The sequence below is a fragment of the Notolabrus celidotus genome, chromosome 10 (genome assembly GCF_009762535.1).
Source record: "Notolabrus celidotus isolate fNotCel1 chromosome 10, fNotCel1.pri, whole genome shotgun sequence".
In the NCBI taxonomy this organism is placed as follows: Eukaryota; Metazoa; Chordata; class Actinopteri; order Labriformes; family Labridae; genus Notolabrus; species Notolabrus celidotus.
Window position 1 is genome coordinate 12,208,577 of NC_048281.1, and position 27,146 is coordinate 12,235,722.

Below are 27,146 nucleotides of genomic sequence, written 5' to 3' on the forward strand. Positions count from 1 at the left end.
ACAGGAGGACGTTCAAAGATGGATCTTGATCTGCAGCCTCTCTGCTGTTTTACTTTAACTATAATTTGATTCATGTTTGATTCATGTAGGTTGTTACGTCACTCTCAGGGCAGAAAAGTTGAAGTATGAAAATGTCTCTAAGAAGCTGCTGAAGTTTAACGACTTCAGTTTTTTAGATTTCTTGTTTTATTTTTTTTAAGTTATATTTTGTTTTTTTTTACCTTTATTGACAGGACAGCTGAAGAGAGACAGGAGTACAACAATACATGTTGGGAGTAGAGAGTGGAGGAAGACATGAAGCAAATGGTCACGGCCGGGAGTCGAACCGGCAACCTCAGCGATGAGGACTATAGCCTCTGTATGTGGGGCGCTTAGACCGCAAGGCCACCATCGCCTCAGACTTCTTGTTGTTTTTAACTTTAAAGATGAAACACTGAATCTGCAGAGAGAAGTCAGGTGGTTTAAAGCGTCACTTCTTCTCTTTAACATGTTAGAAAAGTTATTCAGGTTTCTAACTTTGAGGTATGTTTAGTTTTTTGTAGCTCTGTCGCTCATCTTGCTGCTCTATGCTGGAACACTTCCTCTACGTTTAACCCACTGAGGCTCTTCAGTCTGAATAAAGGTTTAAAAATAAAGTTCATTTCAACGGAGTGATGTTAGTGTAGCAGAGAGCAGGACATCCTGTGACGTGTTTCAGGGAGAGGAGATGAAGAGGTGAGGTGGTGTTCAAAGAGGGTGATTAATCTCGCAGGTGGAGGATCAGGTGAATTCTGGAGGTGGTTTTAGGTTTCAGAGGGAGTCTGTCTGCAGCCTGGGGGTCAGACATTACCTCTTTCTTCTGTGGTTACTGTCAGAGTGCCAGAGCACGCGGCCTCTCCGGCATTATTGACCGCCCTGCAGGTGTACTGTCCTGCGTGCTCGGGGAAAGTGTCCACGATGATGAGCGTGGCGGTGTTGGACACCTCATCGAAGTGAAACACCACGTTCTTGGTGGGCTGCACCGGCTGCCGGTTGTGGAACCAGCTGATCTCTGGCTTGGGCATGCCGGACACACACGCGTGAAAGCGCGCCACCTCTCCGTGGGGCACGCTGCAGCTCGTGATTGGATGGAGGAAAACAGGCTTTTGTCCTATGGAAGGTTTCTTTATGCTGGTGACGCTGGTGGAGACGTGCCGCTGAGACTCAGCACGACTCTCCACAGTTTGTTTTTGTCCTGAAAAGAAGCATTTCTTTTCACTTTGTGTTTGATCTGATTTCACTCATCCTAGTCAGCACGGTGTGGTGGTTCTCTTTTTGAAACTAACACGCTTTTAGAAACTTTTAGAGAAACTGCGTGCTCTTTTTATCAAACCTTAGACCAAAATACATCTCAGCAGGCTGTCCTTTATTCAAAACCCTCAAACATTTTATGCTTCATCATGAGGGAAGAGAGATCAGGACTGAAAACTGAGGTCATAACTGCTCTCTAACTGTGGCTCCATAATTCAACCAAATAAAGAACCACTGAGTCAGTCCTCACTGGAATGTCACATCATGAGTCAGGTTTGTTTTATGCACATGACACATTTAGACCAAAATCAACAGCAAAAAAAGAACAGTGGGTAAAATTATTTAGGATAAGCTCTTATGTGTTATCTAAAAATAATTATTAACAGTTAGGTTCTGTGTCCACTATCGTTGTTTTTTCGCTGGCAGCACCTGTTTTCCATTCGAACCAAACGTGATTCAGAGTTTCTGAATCGCCCCTGAACACCACCTCGTTCATGAATGTCACTTGATCACTAACCAATCAGAACCAAGAGGGGGCGGGACTTCTGAAAGCAACTTTGCCAACAACAGAGGAGGAAGTCACTTCGCTCTGCTAGTTTTAGTGGACAGGACCCTTTATCAATATTAACCCAGACTCCTTGATCAAATTTGACCTGTAACCACAGGAGTGTTGGGATGTGTGTAAGAGAAAACAAGTTTTATTTTCCTCATTGGCATATCTAATACATTTTTTTTGTGTTTTGTAGTTTGTAGTATTTCAAACAGACTCACCGTCCATAGTGAGCGTGGCAGAGCAGGAGGCGGTGCCGGCGTTGTTAGTGGCGATGCAGGTGTACTCGCCCTCGTCCTCGGGGTAAACTCTGGAGATCTCCAGCTGGCAGCTGTCGTCAAACTGAGACATCCTGAAGAAGTCCGACTGCTTGATCTCCTTCTCTCTGTGGAACCAGCTGATCCTCACATCTGAGCAGAGGAGGAGAAAAGGAGCAGGTGAGTTTCACATGACAAATCAAACTGCAATAAGGAGAACGGAACAAAGAGACACCAGGGACGACCATGACAACTGTACGGCTGAATTTATAAACAACTCACCTGTTTACAGCAGATTAAGGGTCAAAGGGAGGGAGGATTAGGGGCTCAATCTCATTCAGTGATGGTCAGACTTTAGTTTATTCATTCTCTGTTTGTATTTAGGTGCTGACACCTCTTCAGTGCCACCATGCATCTAAAAACAGTCATTTCCTCTGGACCACAACCCTCCTGTGAGAGCTTTGAGTGAACCAGAGCAGCTGAATCAGACGCTGTGACTCACTTTAAAACCTCCTAAGTATGAAGCTGATACTTCACAGCACTGATTTGTTTATTAAATCACAGCGTGTCGTTCTTACCGTCTCCACGGACTCTGCACTGGAAGCGAGCTGGCTCTCCCTCGCGGGTGGAGGTACTGGTGATGGGTGAGATGACGACAGGCGGGGCGACAGTAGCAGCCGAGTCCGGAGACACCACCTCTGACACTAAAACACACACACAAATGCCTGTTTCTGCACATGTCCTGGTGTTGATGTTGAATGTTTCCCGTGTCTGACGTTCTGTCTTACCTTCCACGTTGAGGGAGGCGGTGCTGGTGGCGGAGCCGTACTCATTCTTGGCCTCGCAGTTGTAGACGGCAGCGTCTTCAGGGAACACTTCGATCAGCAGCAGCGAGTGATCGTTCCCGTCGCGGAGGAACTTGCACTTGAAGCCTGGTGACAGAGCCTGGGAGTTTTTGTACCAGAAGACCTGAGGCTGAGGGACGCCGCTCACCTGCACGGAGAAGCGAGCGGGTTTACCTGCCTCCACTGACTGAGGCTCCATGTGACGGAGGATCTGAGGAGGCTCCGGGACTGAAGGAGGGAGAAGAGACAGCTGTTCATTTCAAGTTTATGATGTTAAACTTTTATGACCAGCAGATGTCGCCAACTAGAGAAAATCAAACATCTTGAACTAGTTAGAAAACCTCTACAGAGTGATCAATACTGAGAAGCTGAGAGGTAAATATATACTTCATTAAAATGTATAGATTCAAAATAAAACTGTTTCAATATAAACTCAATGTTGTAATGACACCTGTGCTCCTAAAACATCCTTAATGTGTGTTTGAGTCACTCACAGGACGAGCTGCATGTTTATATATCCGAGTAAAGGATGTTTGAAAAGCTAAAGACTAAAACTATCTGAAACTCAAACTGAGCTCAGATTCAGTCGACATGAAGAATATAATCTGATTATTTTCCTCCTGTGTGTGTGAACGATCCTCCGTCTGGACTCACGGTTGACTCGGAGGTGCATGGTGCTCCTGTTCTTGCCGGCGATGAAGGTGTACTCTCCGGCGTCACTCCTGAAGGTCTCAGAGATGGTGAGGCGGTGCAGCTTCCTGATGGTGACATAGTTGAACCTCTCCTCCATGGAGAACTGGATCTCCACCCCATTCCTCATCCAGCGACCCTCCACGTCGTCCTCGTTAACCTCAAACTCAAACGTTGCTCTGTGTCGCTCCAGAACCTGAGAGAGGAGGAGGAGAATGAGTCTCAGAAGTGATCAGTGATGTGGTTTTGATCTTGTTTTTTATCCTGTTCCCTGACTCTCAGAGAAACTCTCGTGCATGTTCATAATTTACATCTTTAACATCAAACATTTCCTCATTTCAAATCGTCCTGGTCATCATTTAACAAAGTGAGATACGTCCACATGTGAATCTTTAAAGGAGGCTTTAAAAAGTCTCTCACCGTGATCTCGCGCTCAGCAGACTCAGAGATGCGGATGTCTCGACCCTCCACGATCAGGTGAGCTTTGGACATGCTGGATCCGGCCACCACAGAATACTCTCCAGCATCGGACATCCGAACGGTCTGGATCATGAGACGGTGGACGTACTTCTCTGCTGTCACGATGAACCTGAACACAGCATAGATCACCTGTTAGCTCTGAATGCTTCTGTTAGTGTGAGGTAGAGAGGACGGATAATGAACACACCTGTCCTGAGTCATGTCCAGCTCCTGCCCGTCCTTCATCCACATCACCTGGATGTTGGGCTCAGAAACCTCGCACTCAAAGATGGCCTTCTTCTTCTCTGTGATCTTTATGTCTTTGATTTTCTTGGTGAACTCGATCAGACGAGCTGGAAACAGAACAGAAAGAACGACAGAGGTTTTATTAAAGAAGAGGATAATCTGACACTCCTGTAGTAGAATCATCAGATTATCACCTGACTATAATAACGTCTCAAATATTCAGTCACTGTTTTCAGAGCGTATTAAACAACTTCCCCTGACTCTGTTTGTCTGACACGACGTGCTGAGAGAGTTCATTTGAGTCATTTCTAAAGAAACAGGGTGATACTGAAGACTTCCCAGCATGCATTGGGCTACACAGTCCTCCTTTTTACCTTGATACCAAGTGTTTTTGGGACATATCACAAAAATATGCTTGTCTTTCTATAAAAATGTTTCAAAAGCTGAGTAGGTTGACTCAGTCTCTCCTGCTTTGCACTTAAAAACAAAAAAATTTAACCAAAGCTGCAGAACTTCACTGAAAGAAGAGTGTTATAATAACTGGTTAAACACTCTAATAATGCAAGTTACAGACCTGCATGCAAATTTTACTTTAATTTAAGCACAAAGTTCAGAAATTAGCACCAAAATAAAGTAAAGTACAAAAAATAAAATTTTTAAGAATAAACACAGAGTTATTTTTAAAATTAAACCGATCTTGTTTTCATCACTGAGATGAGTGAAGCCATTAAAATAACTTTGTGAGGCGTTGGTGGCCTAGCGGTCTAAGCGCCCACATACAGAGGCTACAGTCCTCATCGCAGGGGTTGCCCATTCGATCCCGGCCGCGACCATTTCCAGCATGTCTTCCCCCACGTTTCCTGTCTCTCTTCAGCTGTACTATCAAATAAAGGCAAAAAAGCCCCAAAACATAACTTTGTTTCTGCAGGTTGTTATATCTTCATTGTTGACCTGCTGTGTTAAATACTTGATCCTGATTGGTCCAAGCCCTTAACAAAGATTCAGCATTAATTCACAAGGAGGTCCGTGGAATCAGAGGGCTCTTCAGTCGTACTTTCTTGTGTTATTCTCTCGTTTCTTTCACTCCTTGTGTGTTTCCTGTTTTTTTTTTTAGTATTCTGTCAGTGTCGGTTCTAGTTTTACTTCCGGTTTCACCTGTGTCTTGTCAAATATGTGTGATTACATCTCTTCTCTCTTTGTTGGTTCATTTAGTCTTTTCTTGTGTAGTTTCTCCTCATTGAGATCTTCTGTTGAACACTCTTGGATTTCTTTCATGAACCTTTAAGTCAGACTTTCTGTTTAATTTTTGAACTTTTGTCACGAAGAAAGTGTTTTTGTAAGTCTGCAGCAGGATTCTTGTGTTTTTCCTCAAGTCATGATGGCAGAAATAAATCCTTTAAATAAATCCTTTTTAAAACAATACTTGGTGTCAACTTATTCATGTCTTTAGTTAGAAGCCGGGTAAAAAGCAGGTTAATGTATAGTGATCAGGTGTTTATGTGAATGGGAATCCCGACACATTCTTCATCATCTCAACCCCTTCCCTTATACATTAGAATATTTGGGTTCAGATATTTTTCAGTGTCTTTATTTAGAAATTATTTAAACTAAGTCCAGTAAAAACTACAGTTTGTTTTTAAACTGTAGATGAGTAGTAAATGTGTTAAAGTAGAGATACACTGGTAAAGTGTATTTAGATTAGAATAATGTTATTTCCCAGCTTCATCCAGCCCATCAGCTGTCCTCGTTTTAAACACAGACATGTTTTTCTTTCTGCCCACAGTGAACGAGTGAATCGTCAGGTTACCTTCCACGAACAGGTTGGCAGTCGAGGCGGCAGACCCAGCCACAAACTGGTACTCTCCTCCGTCTCCGAAGTGAACGTTGCGGATGGTGAGGGAGTGCGTGAGCTGCCGGCTGCGGACCTGACACCTTTCGGATGACTTCACCTCCACGCCGTTCTTCAGCCATTTGTAGGTGATGCCCTCGTAGTTGACGGTGACCTCGAAGGTGATGGTGTCTCTCTCCTGAGCGTTCAGGTCCTTCAGCATGGAGGTGATGAGGACGGCTGGAGGGGAGGGGACAGGTCGATCAAATACTGAAATCACCTCAACAAAACTTTACTGCTCTGGCCTTTAAATGGGACGATTCTGGCTGTTGTGTTTTATCTTATGTAAACTGTAAACTGGTTTAAAGTTACAAAAATCACATCGGCTATCAAACTCTGAATAAAAAAATTAAGATTTGAAATTACAGTTTCACTTAAAGACATTTTATCAATAACTTACAAGTTAATATCAGCAACTTGTATAAATCAGGGTATGTTTTTTCATCCAATAACAGGGAGATAAGTTTGTTATTAAAAGGTAACTCTGGTTTATCTAAATCTGTCTTTACAAACCTTAAAGTCTGAAAGACTAAAAAATAAACATTTAAGGATCTTCCAGCAGATCGATTCCTCCTTCAGCAGGTAAACAGGCTGTAACGTCTGTCCTTGATGGATCAAAGTGAGTCCATTAACAGTTCTTGTTTTTAGTCCAAGAGGCAGCTGTTACATCTCTTTTCAAAGTCACCAGGCTCCGGTGAAAACACGTCGCCGCAAGATTACAGCACACGGGAGTTTCCGGTCTACCTCTGCTTTGATCCGTTTGTTTTCGTGTATTTGTGAGACTGTGGTGTTTGAAATCTGTTGACTATTTTACACCATCAATAAAAGCTTTCAGGACCCTGTGCAGAATATCAAAATAATAAAAAATACTTTTTGAAAAAAAAATAAAATAAAAAAATATCCAAAGAAGAAAATGGAAATGAAAAAAATCTTAAATTAATATAAAAAAGAAAACATGATTATCAGCCAATTTTTATTCAATTTATTAATTAAATTGGTAAAAAATTGGCTGAAAATCTTGTTTTTAACTACATTAAAAATAAATAATTTTTTAATGTAGTTAAAAAAAATCATTTGTTGTTTACCTTATTTTTAAATCTCTAAGTCAATTAAATCCATTTCCCTCTATTGTTTCACAGATTAATCAAAATGTTTTAAATGTTTTAAAAGTTTAAAATGTGTTCAATTATTTTAGTTCCATGTTTTGACATACTGATGTTATTTTGGTTATTTCTGGTTATCCCAAACAGACTGACCACAGTGGAAACTGGTCCAAATGTTCAGTTGATTTCAGGATGTTTGCGAAAACAAATTAAACACTTTGAGACACATCTCTCAGGGTTAGATTAATTTTTATTTAGTTAGTGATTTTATCTTAAACCCAATCTTACGGCTAACGGTTAGCGTAGCGGAGACTCTGTCGTTCCCGCAGACGAAGGTGTATTCTGCAGAGTCCTCCCTGCTGGTGTTCATGATCTTCAGCTGGTGGAGTTTTCCCTGAACCACGATCCTGAACTTCTCGCTCATCTCGATCTCCACGCCGTCCCTCAGCCAGGTTGATGGCACGTTGAAGTGTGAGACTTCACACTCGAACGTGGCCATCTGAGTCTCAGGTAGCTCCAAACTTTTCAGGGGTTTGGTGACTCTCAGAGCTGCAGAGACGGGAGAGAGAATTAGGTGAGACATTTAAAAGAAACAGAGCTCTGGTCTCAACTGTTCTCATTATAAGTCAAATGTTCAGTAAGCTTTATGAGCGGTCAAAATTATCATTATAAAAATAAACACAAGTTTTACCATGAATACTTTTTTAACATGTTCAAAATGAAAATAATTTCTGTTAATTTAATAATAGTAATTTATAATAAAATATAAATAATAATAAGTACATTTTTTCAGATATCTTTCTTTTGATTTTGAATAAAATTCCTAATTCCTAAAAAAAGGAACACTCAGATAAATAGATACATGAAATAAAAAAGACTAATCACTTTCAGGTTATAGTGCCATAGGTACAGATAAACAAATTTTATTTCTTGATTTAATACAAAATATTTATTATGATCCCTTAAAAGATACTTTTCTCTGTTTTCTAAAATACATTTTGTACAAAATTTTGTTCATAAAACATTTTTGAACATTTGAAGAACAAATTTATAACATTTTAATTTACAAATATTTTCCAAAAAAAGTTCCAAATAAATGAAAATATTTACGAGTAGAATACATGTTTGAAGAATAATTTAAAAAACATCTTTTAATGACACCGCTCTATTTAGAGAGCTTCTTTAAAGGACAGCATTATAAATAAGCTGAGAGTATAAAGCTGTATGCGTTATTGGTGTGCTTGCCTCATTACACTGGTTTCTATAAAGATAAAGAATAAATAAAAAACATACCCTCTACAGTGAGCATGGCGCTGCACTGCAGGTGTCCGACCACGGCGGTGTACTCTCCTGCGTTGCTGCTGTTGACGTTCTGCAGGATGAGTTTGTGAGCTTTCCGCTCGGACAGAATCTTACACTTCTCGCTCGCCTTCAGCTCCATGCCTTTGTACATCCACCTGACGGGGATGTCGTCATGTGACAGGCTCATCTCGAAAGAGGCGGTGCCGTCCAGCAGTGATGTCACATCTTTTATCTTCTTCACAATTTTGATGGCTGTTGAAAAAGTGACATGATGAGAAAATCAAACTGAATCAGACCCGTAAATGTTCTTCTCCCTTAACGTCTCAGTAAACCAGAGGTACTCACTCTCTACGTTGAGCCGGGCGTTGGCGGACAGTTTTCCCAGTTTGAAGGAGTAAACAGACTCGTCCTGTGTGTTGCAGTTCTTCACCTTCAGTTTGTGGACCATGCCCTCACAGGTGATCTCGTACTTGTCACTGTTCTGAAGCTCCACGCCGTTCTTGATCCACTGGGATCCCTTCACGTCAACATGGGTGAGCTCCAGCGTGAACAAAGCCTCCTGGGTCTCTGTCACAGTCTGGTTCCTCAGAGTTTTCTTGATCTTCACAGCTGTTCATGGAAACACAGAACTCAGTATTTACCCAAGAAAACAATACCATAAATAAATATAAAAACAGTAGTGTTTTAATCAGAAGCTCAGACTTACCCTCCACCCTGAGGTTGGCAGTGGTTTTGGAGTTGGCCACCTGGTAGGTGTACTCTCCGACATCCTGAGGTCTGGTGATGACGATGACGAGGCGTCTGACGGCTCCGTTCACCTCACTCACCACGTTCTCATTAAAGTCCACGAGCAGACCCTCCTTCATCCACTTGCCCTCAGCCTCGGCGTTGGCGACTTCACACTCAAACTCAGCTGTCTGTGACTCTGCCACTGTCACGTCCTGCAGAGGGCGTGTGATGGCTCCACCTGGTGGCACCAAAAGGTAACAGTTTGTGTTATGACTCAGGGCAGAGAGCTTCATCCATGTAAACGACATAATTTGATCTTAAGTATTTTGCAGAGTTGAGACCATAGACTTTATAAAAAATGACATGACAGATTTCCAAAAGAGAAGCCAAAACATTCAGAGCGCCCCCTACTGATTGTCTGTATTCATGAAGCCCACCTCCTCCATGTTAACCCAGCAGCAACCAACCAAATGAAGCCAATGCAGAAGTGCAAAAACCTGCAGTTCCTTGAGTGCCCACTAGAGGCTGCAACCAAAAGTGAGTGGACCATCATAGAGTGTTCATGTTTCTGACTAGTTTAGTTTGAATTAGTTATTTAATGCTATAATAAGAGGGGGTTTCACATCATGATTGCCAGCTCTGTTGACCAATGAGTGAACGGTCTGGACGTACCAGAGACAGTGAGCTTGGCACTGGATGTCTTTTCCCCAGCATGGAACATGTATTCGCCCTCCTCGTCCTTCATGGTGTCAATGATGGTCAGAGAGTGAGCCTTGCCCTTGGACTCCATCTTGTGTTTGGGTCCAGCTTTGAGCTGCTGGTTCCTGAAGGTCCAGACTGGGTCGATGTTGGGATGAGACACTTCAACGTTGAAGAGGACATTCTGGGACTCTGAGCACACTTTGTCCTCCATGTGCTTAACAATGTGCACCTCTGTGAAAAGAACCGCATGTTGAGGTGACAGAGCAGAAACAGGGATTTGAAGCAGGATAACAGGGGAATAAATCAGTCCTACTTTCAACACTGAGGCTGCAGCTGGTGTCAACCTTGCCAACCACCAGTTTGTAGCGTCCTTCATCAGAAGCATAGGTCCTGCTGAAGACCAGACGCTGCTTGGCTCCCTTCGCCACCATCTGGATTCTGTCACTGGGAACAAGCAGTTTGTCGTTGTGGTACCATTTTACAGAGCCAATATCCTGAGCAGAGATCTTGGCCTCCAGAACGGCCTTTGTTCCCTCAACAGAGGACACATCCTTCAGTGGGATCACAATGTCAATAGCTGTAAGAGAAGAGATGATACGATAAGGATCAAACACGTCAGGGTTACTGTCTCCAGTGATGTTTAGAGTTTGTGACCTCTTAGAGACTTACTCTGAACACTGAGTTTGCCAGAGGTGGAGATGTCTTGGGCAGGAACCACAAAGGAGTAGGAAGCAGCATCGTCTCTGGTGACGTTCTCCACCAGAAGCTTATGAACCTGTTTGTCGATCACAATATGGACACGGTCCGAGGCAGAGATGGCCTGGCCGCTCTTCATCCAGGTTCCCTCGACATTCTCCTGAGAGAACCTGACCTCCAGCTGGGCAATGTCTCCCTCACAGACTGTGAGGTCGGTCAAGGGCTGCATCAGCGTCACCGGGCGCACTGAAGGGAGAGAAAATTATTATAACCCATAATTATTACCAGCGATGACAACTTTAAAGCTTACATTTTAAAGATATTCATTTTAAAGCTATGATACTTTACAAGGTGTGAAAGCACTATGATTAGAAACCCCTCAAACTTTGCTCATGCATAGATATTTGTCAGGTAGTCACTGATACTAGAGGCTGTAGATGAATCCATGAAGATTGGGTTGCTTACATTTCATCTTCAGTGAGGCGCTGGTCTTCAGTTCTCCACATACAAAGGTGTATTTGCCCTGGTCCATTTTCCTGACTTCCTTGATGGAGAGGTTGTGTCTTCCACGGCGGGAGGACATGACATATTTACTGCTTGAAGAAAGCTCTTTGTCTCCAAAGAACCAGCTGCCTTCAGCATCTTCACGAGACAGCTCAACCTCAAACTCTCCAGAGTAGGTCTCAGGCACCTCAATGTTCTCCATGTGCTTTATGAGCTCCAAGGCAGCGCCTGAAAGTAGAACAGTATCAGGAACCGTGAGCTACAAATCCACCCAGAGAAGACCTAGGACAAAAGGAGTGTTTTAGGTTAAACATTACCTTCTACATGGAGCCTTGCAGTTGTTCTGATGCTCTCGTCTTCTTCAACCACACAGCTGTATTCAGCATCATCATTCATGTCAATCACCAGAACGGACAGGAAGTGGACCTTCCTGTCAGAGTGCATCCTGTACTTGTCTCCAGAGAAGATCTGCATGTTGTTCTTGAACCATATCACTTTAACGAAAGGCTCATTGGTTTCACACTCAAAGGTCACCATGGTGTCCTTCTCATTCGCGCTGGCATCCTCCAGGTTCTGGATGAAGTTAATTGTTGCCTTGGCTGCAATGAGAAAGTTTGACATTAGACTTTGAAATATGAACAATGAAGGACAAAGACAACCGGCATAGTATCTGAGGGGAAGTGGCCCTACCTTGCACCAGCAGGAAGGCATGGCTTGAGGCCTCACCAGCAATGTTCATGGCTTTAACCATGATGCTGGCCGAGTCTTCAGCTGTGACGTCTTTGATCACCAGTTCACACAAGTGATCCTCAGGCCAGTACCAGTACACACGCTCAGTCTTCTCAACCAGGATACCGTTCTTGAACCACTGGCACTCAGGTTCTGGTCTGCCGACGACTCTGACCCGGAAGTGAACCTCATCATTGGGAGTTACTGTCTTGCTTGCAATGCGCTCCAGAATCTTGGGTGCCTCCATGCTGGGGGACAGCTGGACCCTCTCTGGTTTGAAAGTGGGGATGGTGACTTGGCCCTGTTCCTCCAGCCTCTTCCTCTCAGCTTCCTCTTTCATCTTCAAGTGATGAAGCAAGTCGTCCTTAGTCTTCTTCAGGAGATCCTCATATGAGTCATCCCTCTTACGAGATTTGAACTCCACAGCAGAGATGGACTCGTAGAAACCCTCCTCTGTCCTGCGCTTGAACTTGCTCTTCAGCTCGTCAGACTCCTCAGAGGTTTTTTCGTGAACCACCCTCTGTGTCTTACGCAGTTTAACAACTTCCCTGTCCTGTGCACTTTCGCCAGGTCGGTCAACTTTCACAACATCAAACCCAATCCTCCCAGCTTCATGTGAAGCATCTGCAGACTTCGAGTCTGGAGCACGACGCAGCACGGCCCTGAAGTCCTCCTTCTGCTGGATCTCCAGCTTCACAGTGTGCTCGGTTGTGCCTAGAGGATTGTCTGCCACTATCCTGACCTCTCCTGAGTCGTAGGACTTGATGTCCACAATCTCCAGGTAGTAAATACCATCATAACGAAGTCTGTATCTCTTGCTCTTGCGGATGAGTTGTCCGTTGAGGTACCAGTTGACCTTGGGGGCGGGGTAACCGGTCACTCTGCAGCGGAATCTTGCAATGTCTCCCTCCAGCACTCTGGCTGGTTCAGGAACAAGGACGATATCGGGTTTGGTCTTTTCATACTCGTCATCAATGCTGACTCCAGCAGGTCCTCCCTCGTGAGCCATGCGCTCCATCTCATCCATTCTAAGAGGAGCCTTCCTGCCTTCAGGGAGCTGTGATTCCTCAACAAGGCCTTTCTCATCCTTGACGATCAGGGTGGCTGAGGTCTGGTCCACTCCAAACTTGTTTGATGCCCTGCAGGTGACGACCCCGCTGTCTCTGGCATAAGCAGCTTCATAGTCGAGACTGCAGTAACCAAATTCATTGACCATGCGCAGTCTGTTGGCAGCTGCCAGGGGTTTGCCATCGTGCAGCCACTCCACGACCATGGTGGGGTCGCCAATAGGAGTCAGTCTGCACTCAAAGTGAGCTGGACCAAAGCGCTTCATGCGGATAGAGGTCAGCTTCTTCTTGAACATTGGTTTCTGCTGCTTCTCTTTGTCGTAGAGGTCGCCCTCCTCCCACTGCTCTTGACCATATCGCATGTGGAGAGGCTCCAGCTCTGGAGCTGCGATCTCCTTGGCCTTGTAGGTTCCTTTGGTGATAATGAGCTTCCTCTCAGCTTGAGGAGCTGTGAAGTCTACCTCAACATTGACTCTGCAGCGAGTGGTGTCTCTGCCAGCCTTGTTGATGGCTGTCGCTGTGTACCAGGCGCTGTCTGTGCTTGCAGCAGACGGGAGCTGGAATTTGGCCTCTCCTTTGGTTCCATCAATCCTAAAATACAAACCCATTCAGATCAAATGATCAGGACATCTATTCAAATGATTGGTAAATCATTGATAGCTATAATTAAAGACACATACTTGATTTGTGGGTGTTTCTGAGGAGTGATAATGTCACTGTTCTTCAGCCACACGATGTCAGGCAGGGGGTTTCCGATGGCTTTGACAGCCAGTTCAACCAGAGTGCCCTGCTTCACGGTGATGTTCCTCAGCTTTTCTACAAACTGAGGGCGCGCCAGGCTTTCTCGAGCTGTTGACGGTAATAAAATACAGGAAAGGTCAGAGTGTTGTTGGTGGGTAAGTGCACTCAAAAGACTGAGAACCTCAGTCCATGAGGTATTATCTGTTTAACACATGACGTCTTACACAAACTTACCATCAACAGTGAGAGTTATAGCGACCGAGGTCCGTCCAGCTCTGTTCTGAGCGATGACTGTCCACTCTCCAGAGTCGTGAGGCATGGCAGGGACGATGATCAGGGACTGGGTGCCATCCTCCTTGATCACTATCTTGTGGGTGTAGTCATTGACCACTTGTTGTCCTAAGAACAGTGGACACTCTTGTGTTAAATGTGGCAGAGGAGACAGATGTGTACAGGATTTGTGAAACAAGAGCTCTCTCACCATTGTGGAACCAGTAAGTTTCCGGCATTGGTCTGCCAACGACCTTGAGGTCGAACCTGGCAGTCTGTCCCTCAGAGCATTTAATGGAAGAAGGCTTCATTACAAAGACAGGCTTGTACAGTCTCTCCAGCTGAGCCTCGTCTGTATCATCCAGCCTTCTGGCAGGAGAACGTCCAGGAGAACGGCTGGGAGAACGTCCAGGAGAGCGGCTCATAGAACGAGGAGAAGTAGATCTGAGACAAGAGCAGAGTCATCCGATGGTTTAGGAACAATGCATAGTCTCAATTAATTATGAAGGTGCCTAACCCTAACCCTGTGTGGTTACAGTAAGTCTCACCTGATCCTCTGCATGGCTGGCTGAGGTGTGTATCTCTGGGGTGTCACAGTTCCAGATGGCTCGATGTAGAGCTTTCCAGAGCTGACGGCATTTCCCTTCATGTTGGAGGCGAAGGCGGTGTACACGCCCTCATCCTCTGGGAGCACAACAGGCAGACGAAGGCTGGCCCGTCCGTCCTGCAGTACCTCCATCTGGTAACGTCCACCAGCCCTGATGCGCTGGCCGTCTTTGTACCATGCAATCTGCCAGAAGATAGAATTGTTTCTTACACTCATACAGATTCTCAACATCAGGTTCGTAAAAGGGTTTCAAGCTCCTTTAAACAGGACGCATCCTCTAAGGCTCCAACCAAAGGACTGTGTATGCTGGACACAATCTCTCTCACCGTTTCAGGACTAATTATATAGTTTGTCAAATGAAGGCTTGATTTGCACCAAGGGAACCCCTCATACATTGATTGGTCAAATATTAAACATTTTAACAAATCACAGCTTCAACCTGATGAGGGGAGCCTGAGACAGACTTTGTGATGTTTTGTTTTATGTTACTTGTCGTTGTGGTAAAAGTGGTTTTGCAAGTATCCGTACCTTTGGCAGAGGACTTCCTCCCATCTTGCAGTGGAAAGTGACGCCCATTCCCTCCATGATCCTGTAGTTTTTAACAGGTGTGTCAAAGGCCGGCTGCAGTGCCTCGTGCTCTGCAATAGTCACCATCATCTCTCCATCCTCGATCACCAGCTCGCTGTATGTGATCCTCATGATACGGAGCTCAATCTCTTGGATGATTCTTTCCTCAAAGGCTGAAATTAGAAACTCCTGCAAGAAGAGGTAAAATGTTAGACAGTAAATATGAGACTCGTGAATCATCACAGTGTCATTGATCAGGTAACGTACTGTTTCTGAGACAAAGCTCATGGGGGTTGTCACTCTCCTCTGCTCCACCTCGTACTGACTCACTACCACAGAGGGCTCCTGGATCACTGTCGTCGTCGTTGTCACTTCAGTTTTATATGTCACGTCTTGTTGCATCATGTATGCATCGTATTGCTCTGTAAGTGGATGCAGGAATAGTGTGAATTATGTGATGCTTTTGTGGGACTGAAGTTTCTGATCAAAGTCTAGGAAAGAGAAACAAAGAGGCACTCATACCTTCCTCCATCAGGGTAACGGAGGCTGAGGCTTCTCCGTGTGTATTCTTCACAAAGATGGCGTATTCGCCAGCATCATCAGCAAAGGTCATGGAGATCTCCAACTTGCACTCTCCTGTCTCCTTCTTGTAGGCAACTTTATATCTGATTAAAGATAAATGAAGCATGATGAAGCATCGACTGGAGAAATCTCAGACTCTTTTGTACCTGTATGTCATTTAGATCTCTGAATATTTCGAATCAATTTGGCCCCGAATTTTAAATACCACAATCCCCCTTACATGCTTGCAGGTGTTTAGGGTTTTGGCTCATGTAAAGGTTCTGAGGACAGGTGTAAACAGACCAAACAGAGATTCGTACCTGTATCCAGTAGTGAGCGGCACTCCACTCTTCTTCCATATAATGTGAGGTCTTGGGTTTCCTCCAATCTGGCATTCAAAGACCACACTGCCTCCCTCCACCAGTTTCTGAGGGGTCGGTTTCTTGATGAAGAAGGGAGCAGCAGCCTCTCCTGCGCTCACCTCAGACACCATCTGTTGTGTTGTCTCAACACTGAAGGGAGAACAGCTCAGTCAAACACTACAGATGATGGAGGTGAGATTTTATACACTAAGGAGGCTGAAGGGTCATGTTTTTAAATTCATTTTAGGACTCACGTTCTCTGTTGACTGATTCCAACTTCGGTGACGGTCATCATTTCCTCTCTGCTTTCAATTTCCTCTGACACTAAAACAGAGAAAACATCAGGTGAGCACTGGAAGAGATCATAAAATCAGATTTTTTCAAATCATAATCCCTGTTTCAGTTTATTGTTATTGTCATCAATTGTTCCAGCAAAACAGGGGAGATGTAACTGAAATACATGTTCCTGAAAGCGAACTATGTATATATGTTAAAAAATATACTAAAATAACAGCCTTGGCAGGAAAACCTCATACAGCCTTCATCCTTCCACTCTTACCTTTAACGAGCAGGTAGCAGGAGGTGCTGATGGTTCCGGCCTCACTGGTGGCGGTGCAAGTGAAGCGTCCGCTGTCTTCAGCAAACGCCTCACGGATCACCAGGCGGGCGTATCCGCTCATGTAGGTGATCTGGAAGTCGATGGAGCTCTCAATCTTGTAGTCCTCTCTGAACCACATGATGGTGGGGGCGGGGTGACCACTGATCTGACACTCCAGGGTCACGGACTCGCCCTCTGTCACATTCACATTCTTCAGGCCCTAAAAAAGAGAAATGGTACACCTTCAGACACCTGAACGGACCAGAGCTGTTTACATGTTCTGATGTTAATGTAGTAGAGCAACAACATCATCATTATTAAACCTAGTTTTAAAAATGTTGTCATGAAAGAGGCCAGTTTAGCACCCGGACTCTACTACTACTGAACCATGTCTGTTTTTAATGCAGTGATCTCCACTACAGAGTCATGTCTGTTTTTTTATGTAGTGAGTTCTTCTACAGAGTCATCTGTTTTTAATGCAGTGCTGCCCGAGGGTCTGAAGATCAAGATTACCCCTCATCTGTACAAAAAATATGTGACATTTTGAAAACAAATACAGAAAGTACTCACAGCAATGAGAGTGGGAGGGACAACAGCTTCCTGAGCTCTTGTGGGCACGGCAGCAGCCTCCTGAGGAAGAACAACAACAAAGGTCAAAAGTCATCACACATAGAAAACAACCAGGTGTTTCTCAGCGGAGGGCTTCTGTGAGGATGGAGGGGGAGAAGCTGGTTAGGACAGATAAAACCCTGCAGAGAGGACAAAGGGATGAAGAATAACAGGTGAAGACAGGAAGAAGGAGATGAAAAAGAGGAGGAGGATTCTTCATGAGGCGGATGGAGGGCAGCTCGTGATTGGCTGCTGTGAGGAAGGGGAACGCAGGTGATGTCCACACAGGGTTAAATCAGGGGAAGGTAACAGCAAAGGAGGGGGCTTGACCAACCTGAGGCTCCCAGTCCTCAAACTCCTCCTCACTCACGGCATAGGCTCCGCCCACTTGTGACTGAAACTGAGTCTGATATCTGACGTCTTTAAAGGGCGGGGGGAGGGGCTCTGAAGTCACTCGCACCTCCACTGCCGCCCTGCGGGACGGGCTGGGAGACTTGACGGGCTTGATGACCTTTCTGGTGGAGGTGGGGGATCTTAACCCTTTCTGCAAAGTCGCGATGGCAGAGCCAGCGATGGACACCTGACCAAGCCAAGGACAAGGGCGTTAAACAAACCCTCCAAAATCCACGGCCAGGTGAGGATTAGTGAGCCGAGGGGAAGTGGTCATTCTTCGTTAAATTGGAATTAAAGTGGAATAAGTTGTAATATTAGATTTTGTATTGTGTTGGATCACCACAGCTGTGATGTGTCCACAAAAGAGGAAAAGTGATGTGGTATTTTAGGATGGGTGAAACTGTGAGGGGACACCAAAGTGAATCACAGCACATGAGAACACGTGGAGACTGTGTGTTAAGATGTGCATGTGTTAAAGATGAAATGGAGGATTGAGGATGACGACGGTGAACCTGCAGCTCCTCTCCTTACCTCGGTGCTCGATTCATGTTTAGGAACAGAAACTTTAGAAACTGTGAAATGTGGAACTGGAGACGGAGCAGCACCAGTGTCCACCTGGGGGGAGATTTCTGTTCTCTGAATCTGGAGTAACCAACAGAGTTTATGAGCAGTTAAAACGAGGTTCTTACTGTCGCAAAAATGGTTTAAATCTAACAAATCCATTAAAGTCTTCGGACCTGTGAGACTTGCAAGACCTGTGAGGCTTGGGAGACCTGGGAGATCTGGGAGGCCTGTGAGACTTCAGAGGCCTGTGAGGCCTGTGAGACCTTGGATACCTGTGAGGCTTGGGAGACCTGTGAGATCTGGGTGGCCTGTGAGACTTCAGAGACCTGTAAGGCCTGTGAGGCCTGTGAGGCCTGTGAGATCTTGGATACCTTAAGGGCCTGTGAGGCCTGTGAGACCTGGGAGGCCTGGGAGGCCTGGGAGGCTTGTGAGACCTGAGAGACCTTGGAGGCCTTGGAGGCCTGTGAGACCTTGGAGGCCTGTGAGATCTTGGAGACCCCAGAGACCTGTGAGACCTTGGAGGCCTGGACCTTCTTCTTCTCTGAGGTCACAGTGACAGCAGCTGGTGGTTCAACATGAAGTGTCTTCATTGCAACAACCTCTCTCTCAACAGTCGCCTTCTGTCTCATCTCTGTCTCTACAGCCTCAGCCTCCTCTTCAGCTACCCCGCCCTCAGCCTGCCCGGGCTGACGGACACGAGCAAGGTCAACAGCAGCCACCACCGTGGCCACAGCCCCGGCTTTCTTCCCTCCCTCAGCCTGGAGACAAAGAGCAGCACAAACATCTCAGGACATCCACAACCCAAGATGTCAACCAAGACTCCAAGAGACGGAAAGATACTTCCACATTTTGTACAAGAGAAGAAGAATAATCAACATAGACTTCATGAGGCCATGCATCATGCAACATCAGAGCGACACATGCAGTTTATTATCTTAAAGAGTAAAGAGAGGATTTGACTTGTGTTGTGATTTCATTAGAAAATGAGCAGACACAGTGAAACGTGATAAAGAGGAGAAACAAAGAGAGAGTTCAGGACTTGGTTGGCTCCCTTACTACCTCAATTTCTTATGAAATGTGTCCCACGAGGCTCTATACCATTTCCATTTAACTTTACTCTGCAGATGATTCAACAAATTAGTTTTTTAGCACAGAAGCTGTGCAGATGACACCCACTTCTATATATCATTTAATGTGGTTGGCCTTAACAGATTAAATGAGTCTGATATGTGTTTTAGCTCATTACACCACTGATATTATGTTTCTTTTATTGGTTTGGGTCCACAGTTTGGGCTGCAAATGTTACTAAAGGTCACATTAGAAAGCATAGGGTTGATTAAGGTGTCTGTAAAACTGTTAAAATAAAACCAAAAGCTGAACCTTGAAAAAGTGAAATGGTGGAGATTTGGCCTCATAAGTGAAAATAAAATACAAAGATGTTCTGAAGAGAAAAGACAGACAGTGGAAAGTTAAAGTGAAAGTGTTCATCCTCAGAGGAGCAGGAATGTGTTACATTCACACAAACAGATCGTTGTGATACAAAGAGGTGAAAAAGATAAGCAGAGTGACAGTCTGAGCAGCAGGAGGTCTGATGGCAGCAGACAGGTGAGGTCTACCTGCTCTCCGGACTTGGTGACCTCAGACGGGCCCCAGCTGCGAGCCTGATCCACGGCCGTCACCACCGTAGCCACTGCTACGCTCCTGTCGCCCTGCGAAACATGCTCGCCCTGATGCATTCACAGCACAACAGCACATCAACACAGGTTGACTTTACGTCCAACAACACAGGCAGAGCTCGGCCGAGGCGCTGGTTCTCTTTGTAACATTCACATTAGTGCAGCTGAAGCTTACATCACATTTTTACTGTCGACTATTAAAGAGGATTTCAATATTCTGAGTCTTTATTCATCATCAAATCAAAAACAAGCTCTGATTCACCTTCATGCAGGTTAATATTAAAGCAAGCTCTCAGTTTAGCCCCCTCCTCACCTCTCTGGTGGCGGTGACCTGCTGCTCCCAGTGCTTCTCCATATGCAGCTGGGTTGTGCTGCTCATACTGGACATGCTGGTCATACTAGTCATGTAGCTGGCTTCTGCCATGTAGTCTCCCTGCTTCCAGGGTGGCAGGACCTCAGGAGAGGAAGACACCTGAGGGAGGAAGGCACCATGATGAGGGTGTAATGCTTCTTTAATGGTATCAGTCTGGATCTATGTATTGCAGATATCAGCGTGTGCTCAGTGTGAAAGTGTAATACCTGTTTCCTGCTCATGAGAGGAGACTTCACAGGTCTGATTGGAGAGACAGACGGTCTCATTGAAGGAGAAACAGGTCTGCAAACAACAGAACCAGAGTCAGAGTCAGAATTAGTATTAACAGGATCTGTCAGACTGTTTCTGATACAAAACAATAAACCTGGAGGTAGAGCTAACAGCTAACAGCTGGACCTCAAATGCTGAGGCACAATTATTCCAGAATGGATCACTATCTTGTTTTGTTGAGTCTATGTTACGTAATAAAGCGAGCTATCGTGCTCTGTTTGCTTGTTTCACTCATTTCATTACAGCTATAACTGATAGCTATCTTGCTTCACTGTCAGCTGTCATGGATTCTGATCTTGCAGACGGACTCAGAGGGACCGGTCGTACCTGACAGGTGCGGGTGTCGGCCCCTTCACATGCCTGACAGGTGAAGGTGACTGCTGACGTCCGCCCCCCACCTTAGAAATGTAGGACGGGGGGGACCTGGAAGTCGGTTTTGGGGGAACCCGCGGTGGGGTTTTGTGAGCCAAATGCTGAGTCATCATTCCTCCTTCTACATGCATCTCCATCATGGTGGTGGCCTGGAAACCCATCTCAACTTTCTGAAGACGGAAAACAGTGACATGTCTGTCAAGCTGCTCAGGGTTTTAGAAATTAAAAATGTTTTCATCAGTTTAAAAACTGAAAAATAATTGTATTTTGTCACATTTGATCAAATATTTAAACGGCTCTTCAAACAGCTCCAGTCTGTAGTTTTTGTTTGTCTCACCTTCTGCAGGGTGGCCTGAGAAGCGGCCATTTGGGACATAGCCATTTGGGACGAGGCCACAATAGTCTTTGTTTTCTTCATAGGTACAGCTTCTTCTCCTGCGAAGGCCAAACAGAAACATGTAAGGTACAGAATCAAGAACAATTCTTCTCTTGCTGCTCCTGCTTTGTTTACGTTTAGTGTGGACAGAAGTTGAAATCATAAACGGTAATGTTGATTATTTGAAGTCTTTACCCTGAACCTGCAGCTCAGCGGTGGAGGTGGCTCGTCCGCTGCTGTTGGTGGCGGTTACAGAATATGTCCCAGAATCCTCTGGGAAGGCCTCAGCGATCAGCAGACTGTACAGGTCTCCTTCCTGAAGGATCCTGAAGTCGGCTGAGCTCTGGATCTCGGCTCCCTCTCTGAAGAACTTCACCACAGGTGTTGGGATTCCTGTCACACGGACATCCAGCCTCACCTGGCTGCCCTGTCTCACTGTGGAGCTCTGCAGTCTCTGGAGGAAGTTTGGAGGCGCCGTCTCCGCTGCAGAAACACAAAAACACAGCTTAATACATTTTCCAGAATGAACACAGTTCAGGAAAAGCAGAAAATGATGGAATCCAAAGATGAGAAAAAAAACTTGTTTGTATTTCTGGCTAAAAATAAACACATAGGTTAATTCCCTTCCTCCAGATAATCAGCTTAGGTTTCAGATCCAGCCACATTAACATTGTGATGTTTATCTAAATAAAACAGCCCAGGAGAGAAAAAACAGAAATACATAAGAAAGACCGAGTTTGACCTCTGACCTTATGCCCAAGACTCTAACATGAGTCCTTTTCTGGATCCAGTTCAGGTTGTTGATCACTTAATAAACCTCAGATTCCTCTTAAGGAAAGCTATGCTGCAACAGCTGCATCTATATTAGTTTTATCACCAGATCAAGTGACACGCCATGCCCCCTCAGCTCAGAGCGAGGTAAATTTAGAGCCAAACCAAAGCACAGTCCGACAAAAGCACAGATTCTATACCAGGAGCAAAAAGCTAAAGGTCCCTTCAAAGGAAGTCCTAATCCGTCCCGCTGGACCTGTCCAGTGTCTCACCTGTAACGAGGAGTTCAGCGGTGCTCGTGGCTTGTCCAGCTCCGTTGGTTGCTCTGACAGAAAATCTCCCGCTGTGTGCGGCGGTCACAGCGGGGATCCTCAGAACAGCACGGCCGTCGCTGAACGAGATCTGCACGCCGGGTAGAGCGGCGGCGGAAAGAACCTGGCCATCACGAAACCAGCTCACCTCAGGAACTGGGGAACCTGCAGGGGAGAGAAGAACCAGACCAGCTGCTGTTAGAGAACACAAAGATCCTCCAGGCTAACGTTAGCTTGCAATAAATCTTATTTTATTGTGAATAACTTTATAATTTATTCTCCCTGTTTTTTGATCTAACCCCAAACCATCAACAACTTTGGCTCCTAAAATAGACAACAAACAAACAAGCTAACATGTTTATAGTGCTAGCAAGGTTAGCATTTTCCTACTGCCTCTAATCAATACGCAAAGCTAGGCTACAAACAGCTATCACATCAACAAATATGCTAGCTGGTTGTTGCTACCATGACACTACAACCAATTCTAACACTACCACAAGCTATCATTATTCAGCTTTAAGTAGCATCACAGTAACTAGCTAATAGCATAGAACATAGCATTGCTTGTTTGTTGTCTTGTGGCTACGGATGCTAACAGCTTTTCAATGTGTCAGGTCTCTGTGCTAAGCTAGGCCTAACACTTAAAATAAATGATCCATAACCGACACAAAGACATGGTTAAAAACATGCAAACACAAAAGCTTCCAGGTGAAGAGCGGAGAGGACATAAATCTAAATAAACAATGTTGACAAAGCTTAACAATGTTTTTTAAATGAAAGCTCATTTTCAGGATAAAACTTGCCGTGGCGTTAGCTTCATATTGAGTCTCTTCACAAAGAACATTTTGAAGTTAAATTTGAACCGTCAGAAGGTTTCCTTACCACTAACTTGAGCCTCGAACGTCGCGGCACTACCCTCTAGTGCCACGACGCTCTGAAGCGGCTGAGTGAATGTCGGCGCCTGTGTTGACATGTTGGTTGGCACCCTGCGGAAAAGATAAACAAAAACAATCAAAAAAAAAAAAAAAAAAATGTTGGTTAGAAATATGAAAACATTTGAATTTACTCAATGTGATCAATTCAATTATTTGTTTGTTTTATATTCAACACAAAGTTATGTCTTTATTTACACACAGTCATTCAATGTTTACAGACATAAATACTGTTAAAATAAAACACTTCACTGGATCTACAATTTCCCCTCCCACAGTTTACCACAACAGAAGGCCTTTTCTATCAGCAGTACAGGTAAAAGAAATAACCAAGATTTAAGATGTTTTAGATGTTAGATTATAAATGAAAAAACTGTATTTTTTGAAAAAGTAGATTATTATAAAACTGAAGACTCCATCATCAGTTTCATTTCACCAGCTCAGAGCAGTCACATGAAACCACAACAACAAAGGGGAATTGTTTGAAATGATTTTCCAGACACAAGCGAAAAATGTGATCTAATAAAGTTTTTCAGGAACTAAAATGTTTCCAAACAAAAAACGTCAGGATGCAAGACTGGACACCAGAAGTTTGATCAGATTCACGACACCACTACGACTGAATAGTGTCAGACTTTAAAGATTCAAACTCCTGTAACACAGTCAGACTCACGCTGATAAGAAGAATCAGACCAGATGAACAAGGCGCCTACATTACCCACAATGCATTCTGAGTGCCATTTACCAGACTCCTCTCAGCTCCCTCTGGAGGGACTGAAGCATTTAACCACCTATTTGACTCCACAAAGAAGCACTGAGGGGCGAAATATAACTCAACATCAAACTTTTACAGTTTGAAAGAGTTTTACTTTAATTAAAGACAAGAACAGATAAACAAAGACATGATCTGAAATGTTCTTCTGTCAAATATATAAAACTGACAACAAGTTTAGAGGGAAACTTTTTATAACAGATATTTAAAGTGTTCCTGAGACCGAATAATCATCTCAACATGAGCTAAACAACATGAAGTCTGAGTTCAGCTTCATTGATGATATTTTTCTACATCTATTAAAATCAGCAATGAGAAAATATCGTCCTGGAATAACACGGTTATCAAGACAGACGCAGGCAAATCTATGACAGAACGACAGAACATCATTGAACTACAAGTTGATAAAAGCAGGAAGCATTTAAAATATATATTTATAGGTTAAACTGAGAGCAGAGAAAATAACACGACAGAGAGCTTCACAAGAACAACTTTTAAAGTTTGAATGTTGGTGTAAACTTATAACTGTGATCTAAACGTTATTACCAGATTGAAAACCGATCGTGTCACTCTGGACAGGACTAACAGAGTTGATGTTTACGTGTGGCAGAAAAGCATTCACCGGTATATCAAATAAAGTGACTTTATATTAAATAAAGAAAGCTGGATTTCAAACTTTAACTCTTATTTCTGATCAATGAAAAGGACTCTATAGCACAGATCTCGAGCTGAACACTTCTTCTGATTCAAAATCTAATTTTCATATAACTTCTTATTATTTCTTAAAAACAAAATAAAATCTTTCAGAGATGCTTTTATGAGAACTTTAAATAAAAGTAACTGAACTGTGTTTGTTCCTTTTGTTTTCCTATTTGTTGATCAACAATCTTTTTCTTGCTCTTTTATTTAATACTAGGAAACCTGACTCTCAGCTCCTGAATGTTTCAACCTCAGTGTTTAAGTATTACATATAACTGTGTTATAACATGTTAAAATCCAGCGGGGGGGTGGGTTAAAGCAGGATTGGTGAAGGAATATTGATGTGTTCTGTATTTAAAAAAAAACATTATTCAGAGTTTTCATAAAAATTTGGTACATTTGGTGAAAAAACAAAAAAGGTTAGTGAAAAAAAAACTTCAAGAAGTGAAAAAGAAAAATCTAAGATGTGTTTAGAAACTTCTTTAATCTTAAATGTGTGTCAGAGTATTCTTTTAGAAATAAAACAACATTAAAATGTAAGAATATAAAAACCTGTGGACTGAAGCGCGTCAGTAAACTAACAGGTGAACACCTCTTTATCTGTCAGAAACCAGACTCACTGCTGTGTCTGAGGATTTCTCTCTGACAGCCACTCCACAGTCTGACCCCGCTCGGGGTATTTTTAGGATCTGGGTCCCCCATGGGGTCCAGGCTCCACGGGGTCTGGACGATAAACCAGGGACTGATCCAGAACAGAGCTCAGAGCGGATTACAACACCTGTTTAACCTCCAGGAGAACACCTGGTGTGAAGTTTACACTCCAGGTCAGCCTGAGGTCGTCTGAGAGCTCAGTTTAACTTTACTTCAGAGTTTAGGAGAAAAAAGCTGGTTTCATCTTTACTCAGGTTTAAAGGTTCTTCTTTTCACACTTTAAGAAGAAAATCCAGACCCTTCATTTTATATAAAAACACACTATGTCATTGTAATTGAGTGATAATCATGATAGATAGTATCATTTTGTTTCAGTAGAGAGATGAGGATTAAATGCAGAACTGAAATACGAACAACAACGGAAGATAATTGTTTTAAATTCAGATAACATCAGCTTTAACCTCTGACCAGAGTCACATTAAAGCGTCTCAGTTTCTGGCAGAGACAGTCTGTTTCACTTTCAGTGTAACTCTTATTTAAAGCATGTCTGTCAGACTATGAGCCACATTTTATTACATCAATACAAAAGTTAGTTTGTATTTTTCCATCATTTAAAAGTTGACGGTAGAGTCAGTAAAGAAAAATGGCACAGAGGAAAGAACAGCAGCAAAGATCACAACACCTCAGTTATATGGAGGCACTTTAAATCACCTGGACTTCAAACTTCTTTCTTTCATTTTCCATCATCCTGTCCCATAATAACACAAGTTAAAGCCAAACAGGAACAACTGTCTGTCATCAGGTTTACCCTCACTGCACACTGAGGAAGCCTCTAAATATTCACATTAAGAAGCTTTTATCTATAGTTATATCAGGCCGTTCTGTTTGGTTAAAAACACTGAAATCTTTTGTTGTAAGTCAATAAAACAAAATCATTTCCAAGAACTGACATCTTTGAACCAGTACTTTGTCGTTTAACAGTTCAGCGATCACTTAAAGTCTATATCTTTTCTTTTGACTGGCTGATGAGTTCATGGTTTAGAACATGAGCATTAAAAACACTCTCAGGTTTCACTACAGACTAAAGTTTAAACTTTGGGCTGACTTCTTTTAATTGATCCACAATTAGTAAAACCATAATCTGACCACAACTAACTCTCCTTCTTTAATGTGAGTCTGAAAATCTAATATTGGTCTGACTTATAGTCTGAACTTTCACATCTCTCAGGTTAGTTTTGGACTGAAATGAAAGAGCAGAACAATCTTAGTCCTGAATCTGCAAGTGTAAAGACCTTTACCAGACAGGAGACAAGAGACCAGTGTCCCTCAGGATTAATGGAGCAGATCCCTGATGGTGATGAGATCAAATATGATCACTCCATAACTTAAACCCGACTATACTCAGCAGGAGAAACGTTCATCATTTAAACTTTTTACAAACATTTTGATTCTTGCTGAGGACAAAACAACAAACAGTAAAATAATGAATCATGATGACTCCAAGTTTAAACTAGAGACACTGCAGAGAGGTCAGAGGTTAAACTATCAGCTTGAGTTTGCTCTGGTTACATCTCAAATAACTTTTTCAGCCTGGCTAGGTCCAGGTCCTGGTCCAGGTCCAAGCCTAGACCAGCT

The 27,146-nt window shown here is 43.7% G+C and overlaps 1 protein-coding gene and 1 long non-coding RNA gene across 3 annotated transcripts in view; one reads left to right on the forward strand and one right to left on the reverse strand.

Annotated features, from left to right (window-relative positions):
- Nucleotides 1–27,146, reverse strand: part of ttn.2 (titin, tandem duplicate 2) — a 198,922-nt gene that overhangs the window by 165,659 nt on the left and 6,117 nt on the right. Inside the window, 35 exon segments of the mRNA XM_034694393.1 lie at nucleotides 2,041–2,229; nucleotides 2,655–2,780; nucleotides 2,865–3,149; nucleotides 3,576–3,807; nucleotides 4,032–4,200; nucleotides 4,279–4,423; nucleotides 6,124–6,384; nucleotides 7,596–7,856; nucleotides 8,601–8,861; nucleotides 8,955–9,218; nucleotides 9,316–9,576; nucleotides 10,011–10,271; nucleotides 10,354–10,617; nucleotides 10,710–10,982; nucleotides 11,202–11,468; nucleotides 11,558–11,839; nucleotides 11,931–13,627; nucleotides 13,717–13,885; nucleotides 14,012–14,176; nucleotides 14,259–14,491; nucleotides 14,596–14,837; nucleotides 15,183–15,410; nucleotides 15,489–15,643; nucleotides 15,744–15,886; nucleotides 16,103–16,309; nucleotides 16,399–16,468; nucleotides 16,704–16,962; nucleotides 17,313–17,372; nucleotides 20,298–20,456; nucleotides 20,564–20,639; nucleotides 20,955–21,169; nucleotides 21,337–21,434; nucleotides 21,571–21,858; nucleotides 22,419–22,622; nucleotides 23,340–23,443. Coding sequence (XP_034550284.1) covers nucleotides 2,041–2,229; nucleotides 2,655–2,780; nucleotides 2,865–3,149; nucleotides 3,576–3,807; nucleotides 4,032–4,200; nucleotides 4,279–4,423; nucleotides 6,124–6,384; nucleotides 7,596–7,856; nucleotides 8,601–8,861; nucleotides 8,955–9,218; nucleotides 9,316–9,576; nucleotides 10,011–10,271; nucleotides 10,354–10,617; nucleotides 10,710–10,982; nucleotides 11,202–11,468; nucleotides 11,558–11,839; nucleotides 11,931–13,627; nucleotides 13,717–13,885; nucleotides 14,012–14,176; nucleotides 14,259–14,491; nucleotides 14,596–14,837; nucleotides 15,183–15,410; nucleotides 15,489–15,643; nucleotides 15,744–15,886; nucleotides 16,103–16,309; nucleotides 16,399–16,468; nucleotides 16,704–16,962; nucleotides 17,313–17,372; nucleotides 20,298–20,456; nucleotides 20,564–20,639; nucleotides 20,955–21,169; nucleotides 21,337–21,434; nucleotides 21,571–21,858; nucleotides 22,419–22,622; nucleotides 23,340–23,443 — 8,573 coding nt within the window.
- Nucleotides 1,840–4,595, forward strand: LOC117820584. Of its 2 annotated transcripts, XR_004632780.1 has the most exons (4): nucleotides 1,847–1,950; nucleotides 2,050–2,256; nucleotides 2,461–3,296; nucleotides 3,623–4,595. It is a non-coding gene; the product is annotated as an uncharacterized LOC117820584 (long non-coding RNA). The 2 variants fall into 2 exon arrangements; XR_004632779.1 differs by having other exon boundaries at nucleotides 1,840–2,256.